Source organism: Artibeus jamaicensis, unplaced genomic scaffold (assembly GCF_021234435.1).
Source record: "Artibeus jamaicensis isolate MK-2021 breed Jamaican fruit bat unplaced genomic scaffold, CSHL_Jam_final contig_525, whole genome shotgun sequence".
Taxonomy (NCBI): Eukaryota; Metazoa; Chordata; class Mammalia; order Chiroptera; family Phyllostomidae; genus Artibeus; species Artibeus jamaicensis.
In genome coordinates, this window is record NW_026521874.1 from 12128102 (window position 1) to 12134994 (window position 6893).

The 6893-nt window shown below is 62.0% G+C and overlaps 1 protein-coding gene across 2 annotated transcripts; it reads left to right on the forward strand.

Annotated features, from left to right (window-relative positions):
• Positions 1-249: 249 nt before the first annotated feature.
• Positions 250-6476, forward strand: TMEM119 (transmembrane protein 119). 2 transcript variants are annotated; one of them, XM_037156191.2, is made up of 2 exons: positions 250-309; positions 4412-6476. In XM_037156191.2, the coding sequence occupies exon 2, from the start codon at positions 4424-4426 to the stop codon at positions 5273-5275; it is 852 nt and encodes a 283-aa protein (XP_037012086.2). In that variant the 5' UTR covers positions 250-309; positions 4412-4423; the 3' UTR covers positions 5276-6476. The 2 variants fall into 2 exon arrangements, with proteins under 2 accessions (XP_037012086.2, XP_037012087.2); XM_037156192.2 differs by lacking the exon at positions 250-309 and adding an exon at positions 1489-1539.
• The last annotated feature ends 417 nt before the right edge of the window (positions 6477-6893 follow it).

Below are 6893 nucleotides of genomic sequence, written 5' to 3' on the forward strand. Positions count from 1 at the left end.
CCTACCCTGGGGACCTGCGGTCAGGGAGGAAGTGCCCCATCTGGGCTTCCCCGAGCTTCGAGGGGGCGCCTGCCAGGGTGGGAGCAGAGGCGGGATGTGTGTGGCCAAGCGCGGCCCCACCCCTCCCCTGTCCCCACCCCAAACCCCTTAATGAGATCAAGCTGGCCCCCGCAGCCGGGCAGGGAGGGAGGGAGGGAGGGAGGGGGCGGGAGGAGGGCGGGGCGGCCAGCCCAGAGCAGCGCAGGGCACGGCACCGTCTCTCTCTCGCTCCACCTGGCGGGAGCACCAGGCCTGAGTGCGGAGGGACTGGTGAGTCCTGGGGTCCCCTCTTCTGTCCTGGGAGCCTGAGGGTGCCTTGCAGTTTAGGCACCGGGCTGGTGGGAGAGCTCTGTGGGAGCGTCTCTAAGTGTGTGCGAGTTTCGACGGTGTGCTGGGTGCTGTGTATGTGTGATGTGTGCCGAGGGTGAGGGGCAAACGGTGCGGGCGCCGTCAATGGCCCTGCGTGCCTGAGCGTTGTCTGGGTGCCACGGTGGCCTCCCTCTAAGGGGACATGTCATTCTTGAAAGTGGACGCCGGGGTGGTCACTTCCAGCAAGTGGGAGGGTGGCGTGACCCGGACTGTCCTGTCCTGTGGGGGGGGGGGTCCGCGGTGTGCCTGGGGTTGCATGTGTGCACGTGTGGTCGGGGAAGTGGCCGCTGTGTGTTCGTGTCCGTGGCCTGAGTGTCAGTGCAGTGTGCACCCTCTGGGGTGTCTGGATGTTGTGTCTGGATGTTGTGTGTGTGTGCAAATGTATGTTGTGTGTCTACACAGCTGCTGTTCTTTGTGTGTGTGTGTGTGTGTTTTGAGCCCTCGGGACCCCCATCCCTCCCCAGGCCTGCCCTCCAAGGGACCCAGGGCCCTGTCCTCGGCTGCCCCGAGCAGGGGGTGCAGGGCTTCAGCCGGGCCCCCTCCCCCCAAGGCCGCTAATTGAAGCCAGGTTTTTGCGGCTGCCCTTCCCCCTCGGCTGCCAGTCTCTGGGTGGGGGTGGAGCTGTTGCCACGGCCCCTCAGCCTCGGGACTTGGGGTACCAAGGTTTTAGGGGTGGATTTTGCATCATATGCATATTCCTGACCTCATCTGGGGCCCCTACGTTTTACAACAACGCGCTCCCCGAGTGAGATGGGCCCTAAAGAGAGGCCCTGCCCCAGGCTGGGGGTCCTGGACCGTCACCCGGTGCCCACCAGTCGACACCCGCCGTGCTCCAGGCCCTGCTGTTTCTCGTCCTGACACCAGCCCAGGGGGCGGCCCCCATCCCCACTGTGTAGACGTGGAAACCGAGGCCCGGAGGAGACACACAGGACTTCCTGTGCAGGGCGTTCTGAGTGGCCTCTCTGTCCAGGGCCCCGTTCCGGACCCCACGCTGACAGGCTGTGCGGCCCTGGGCAGGCCGACCCCAACTCAGCCCAGCTGCCTCTGGGAGAAACGAGAGCGGTGGCCTGATGCCAGCTCTCAGTGGTCTGTGAGTTCCCGAGTCCTGGAAGAGCTAGTCCCGGAAAGGAGGTAGGGCAGGGCTAGTGTGCCCATCCTGCAGCTGGGGAAACTGAGGCCCAGGGAAGGCAAGGGGCTGGCCATGCAGGGTCACACAGCCACCTCCCACGGGGCCCGGCCAGCTCCTCAGTTTGCCCGAACATTTTCTGGGGAGCCAGGATGGGGTGTGGGGTATGGGGGACTCTGAGAGTTGGGGTCTTGGTCTTTAGGAGCAAGAGATTTTTCGTGTGGCATCTTGATCCGCTGTCCCCTCGCCCCGAAGCTTCAGGGGCAGGGGGCCCTTTTCTCCGTCCAGCTGTCTGCTGCGCCTACACACATGAGTGTGTGCATGTGTGTGTTCATGTGTGTGTGCAAGCACGTATGTGTGATCAGAGTTGAAGAGATTCCACCCAATGAGGTGAGAAAGCTGGAGGCGGGGGGGGGCGGCGATGCTGACCAAATGTACACCTCTGGTGGGGGGCTCACCTGTTGGCTTTGGTGGGAAGATGCTTCCTCTGTGAGCAGCTACTCTATACCAAGCAGGACCGGGGTCCCCTCCCCAGCATGTCCCCAATTTACAGACGGGGAGACTGAGGCCCAGAAGGGCCAGACAAAAGAGTTGGGCCGAGATGGAGCCAGGACTGGAATCCCGGCCTCCCTGGCCCCCCGACCCTGCCGCGGCAGGGAACTTCCCAGTTGACCCCTTGGGAAAGCCCCCTGATCTTCAGCCACCACTGGTCACAGTCTGCCGTGAGAAGCTTCCACGGCCACCGGGAAAGGTCTCTCCTGAGGCTGGACTGGAGGCAGAAGGCAGGGTGGGGACCCGTGAGACAAAGACCCCCAGGTCCAAGCTGTCTGTGGAAACTTTGCCAACAAGTGCCAGGGAGGGGAGGGCCGGGACGGCTCCTGCAGATCATGTGGCATCTCAAACCTTTTTTCCAGCTGACAAGTGACATCGACCAGGGGGTGTGAGGCCAGCCCTGGGCAAGAGGGAGAGGAAGGGCAGGAGGGAGGGAAGGGGCGGGGGAGAGAGAGAGAGACAGACACTTGGTGTCACACAGAAGGTTCGAATCCCAGCTCTGACACTCACCATCTGTGTGTCCTTGGGCAAATCACTGTTCGTCTCTGAACTCGGTTTCTGGTCTGAAAATTGGAGACGATGCCAGGGCTTCTGCAGAGCGGCACCCTCAGGGGGGCTCAGATGAGTGGCCTGAGATGAAGGGACAGCGGCCAGCTCACTAAAAATGAGCCCCCGAGGCCTGGCCAGGTGGCTCGGTTGGTTGGGATGCCATCCCGTGCTCCAGAAGGCTGCAGGTTCGATTCCCAGTCAGGGTGTGTGCAGGGGCAACTGATCGGTAGTTCTCTTGCTCTCTCTCCCTGTCTCCCCCTCTCTCTGCCTCTCTGTCTCTCTCTCTCTCTGTAAAATCAATAAAATATATCCTTAGGTGAAGATTAAAAAAAAAAGAACCCCTGAGTAGTGTTGCCTCTTTTTATGTCCTGAATTATCTTTTGTTCTTGCCATCTGAGCCCGTTTGTCCGAATTCATGTCGGTACAGTTCATTTCAATCCATGGCACTTTGGTTGGGAGGCCCCGGGGCACTTGGAACAAGTCACTCAATGACCTAGTGCTACTCCTGCCTCAGCCCCAGAGTCCCAGAGTTGCCCGTTGCACACAGTAGGGCTCCAGGCCGAGGCACTCGGGGGCAGCTGCAGTTGAGGAGCTGGACACCTGGCCTCCTTCTCCGGCCCGGAGCCTGCTGTGTGGCTTGGGGCCCGCTCCTTGCCTTCTCTGGGCCCCGGTCTCCCTATCTCAGTCCCCTGAGGACCCTAAGGCCTTTCTGTCTTGGAGATTCTAGCCTCACCCAGTTATCAGGGTCCTGGGCCCTCCCCTGGGTCAGGATGGGGTTATCTGTGGGTGACCTGGGGGGCACAGGAAGTGGTCCTGGGTTCATCAGAGCGCTAGGCCCACTCAGACTGGCCAGGAGGGTTTCTGTGTTAGAAGCCAGGCTCCTCCGTAAACCTGGGCCGTGAGGAATTTATCAGTCAGACGGCTCTCTGGGCCAGTTCGGGTCTGGGGGTTCACGCTGCAAGCAGCTTTCCAACAGAGGGGGGCAGGGTGCACTGGTTCGCATGTGGTGGTGGTACTCGGGCTCCAGCTTTGTCTCCGGCCTGGGGGCGGGTCCCCCTGCGGCCTCCAGGTCTTGCTTCGGGCCTTGAGGCGAGGTCGGCCCCATCCATGGGGCTGATGCCCCCAGCATACTCCTTGCAGGCGGGCCTCTGTGGGGCTCAGAAAGTGGGCAGGCGTCGAGGCCCCGGAATCTTCCGGAGAAGGGAAGGGGGCCACAGAGAGGCTGGGGGCTGCTGGGGAAGCTCCCCAGAGGAGAGCGTTCAGCCGACACTGACTTGGTTTCTCACTTACTCAGCCCCACCATCTCCAAAGCCTGCTCTTTCTCTGCAAGTCGCTGAACCCCTCTGAACCTCAGTTTCCATACCTGGAAAATGGGGACAATAATAGGGCCTCCCCCATCGGGTGGCTCTCCAGATTCAATGAGAAATTCCATGTAAAAAACTTAAAATAGTACCTGGCAAAGCACAAGCAGGAAAAGGGTAAATGATTATTATTAATTCAGTGAACTGAGTCAAGATACATGCACTTACTGTATACCTGAGGATGCCAAGATAAATGAGATTCAGCCCCTGTTCTCCAGGGTCTCAGAGTGGAGCGGAGGGGGGAGGCGTGAACCCCACCCATGAAGGCACGGGGTCCATTGTATGGTGGGGAGTCTCAGGCCTGGGAAAGGGGGGCGACTTGCTAGAATACATTGTGTGTTTCCTGCACCTCCTCGGGGTCCCCCGAGACCCTGGAGTCCCTCCCTGACCTCTCTCCGGCCTTGCTTCCCCGTAGGTCCCGGGCAACATGCTTTCTGCCACGGCCTCCAGCCTCTTCCTGTCTCTGCTGCTGCTCCCCAGGGTCCTGCCCTCGGTGGTCCACTCTGTGTCCCTGCAGGACACCTTCCCGGAGGACCTGGGGGGTAGCGGGGAGGCTGACGGCTCTTCGGCCTCCTCGCCGAGCCTCCCGCCACCCCAGACCCCAGACCTCAGCCCCACGTCGGTGGGGCCCCAGCCCACGCCCCTGGCGGGCCCCAAGCCGCCCACCAACTTCCTGGACGGCATCGTGGACTTCTTCCGCCAGTACGTGATGCTCATCGCCGTGGTGGGCTCCCTGGTGTTCTTGGTCATGTTCATCGTCTGTGCCGCCCTCATCACCCGCCAGAAGCACAAGGCCTCCGCCTACTACCCCTCATCCTTCCCCAAAAAGAAGTATGTGGACCAGAGGGACCGGGCCGGAGGCCCCCAGGCCTTCAGCGAGGTCCCCGACAGGGCTCCCGACGGCCGGCCCGAGGAGGCCCTGGATTCTTCCCAGCAGCTCCAGGCGGACATCCTTGCCGCCACCCAGAACCTCAAGTCTCCCACCAGGGCGGCCCCAGGCAGTGGAGACGGAGCCAGGATGACAGAGGGCAAGTCAGAGGAAGAGGAGGCAGGCGGCCAGGAGGGGCACCCGGAGGCCCAGGGCCCTGGGGCCCCAGCAGAGACCCCACAAGCACCGGAGGAAGCACTGTGCTCATCAGTGCCGGTAGAGGGGGCTGCTGGGGCCAGCGAGGGCCCTGGGGAGCCAGAAGCAGCTTCCTCAGCGGCCCAGGAAGCTGGGGACCCAGCTGGCCCCCCAGAAAGCCCCTGTGCTTGTGGCAGTGCCACCCCTAGCGTCTAATGGGCCCCCAGAGCTGTGGCCCTGACTATCGGATCCCTAGGGGTCCCCTCCTTGGGCATAGAAAGGCCCTTAACGCTCCCTGAAGCCCCCTCCTTGCCCACCCCCAGCTGCAAATCCCAGCATGTCCCGAGCCTACAGTGGGCATGGTCTCCGGTCCACCCCCGGAGTCCCGCCATGTTCCAGAACGTTTGTCCCTGCAGCCCCAAAGGGCTCCATCCCCAAGCACAGCTCCTCTGGGGAGGCAGGGCCTGGGGCGGGTATCCCCGTTACATCCCGTCCATTAGCAAACAAGCTTCGAGGGTCCCTCGTGGCAGGGCCAACACCAGCGCTTTTCACTGAGGTAGCGAAGGAAAGCAGATGAACCAGCAGCGTTGGAAGACTTTATATGGGAGACACAGACATGTCCGGGGCTGGTGCCCTCGGTGGGGACGCAGAAATGGGCCTGATGCAACAAGTGGCTTCTTCGAGGGGCCCCTGCACCGCTCACGACAGGGCCTTCCACGAGCATTTCCCAAACCGGGTCCCCTGGGGTCCCCTGTGGATAAAAAGATTTTGGAGTCCAGCGGGAGGTGCAGAAGCACTGTGTCTGGACGCCCCGCCCCCCACCCCCGGAGCGCCAGGGGCTCTCGCAAGTCCTGCAGCAAAGGGCCGTGGAGTCTGGTTTCACTTAGCCTTTCCCAAACTGCTTTTGACCGTACAGTATTTTTTGTTGTTTAGCAGCTAGTGTAAAAACGCTGCAGAGCACACTTTGGAAATTATTGCTCTCCTGAAGGTGCCCCCAGTGTCTGCTGGTCCTGGGTGCGGGCTGTGAGGGCCTGGGCCCCCCAAGGACTGCCTCTCATCCTGCCGTGGCCGTGGAGACGGGGCAAATGAATTATACCTTTTGGTCGGAATCCCCTAGCAGCCTGGAGCCCTGGGGTGAGCATGGGGACAGCGTGCTCTCAGGGAACCCGAGGGAGGGCGCAGGGTTTTTGACGCCCGGCCTGGAGCAGCGGGTGCTGGTCCCTGCCCCCTGCTTGCACACTGGTGTCCGGCAGCCTGTGTCCACCCGATTCTTTAGTCCTTGACCAGGGAGCCTGAGCTCCGTCCTGACTTGGGGAGGCTCTTGGGGGGTCCTCTTCCCCATCCCTCCATGGGGGGCCACTCCACCTCTGTGCAGCTCCCCCCGGTGCTGAGCTATAAGGAACCAGCACAATAAACCTTTATCCTGTCCCGAGTCTCACTGGTTTTCTGAGAGATGGGGGCATTTCCCCTGGGCTGTTCCATGGGGGTGGGGCGACTTTCTGGGGGAGACACCTCATCCAGGCCTTAGGGGCTGAAATCCGGATGGGATGTCTCAGGGGAGCGGGGGTGGTAACTCATGTCCCCAAGACTGAGCTCTAGCCCTGACTTGTGGCAGCTCTGCCACTCACTGTGGCCACAGGGGAACCACCCACTCCCTGTGTCCCCGAGGAGGTATGGCGGTGGAGGGGCCCCCAGCTGAGGCTTCTGTCTGGTGCCCCCGCAGGGTGGCTGAGGATGGGGTGGGTCTCGGCACCACTCCCTCTCGGGGGCCGGGGCTGGAGGCAGCCCTGGCCTTTGTCTGCTCACCAGCAGGCTCCTCCTCGCCTTTGATGGC

Excerpts from the sequence above, each read along its gene's own strand:
- TMEM119 (XM_037156191.2), top strand. The coding sequence starts at position 4,424 with ATGCTTTCTGCCACGGCCTCCAGCCTCTTCCTGTCTCTGCTGCTGCTC.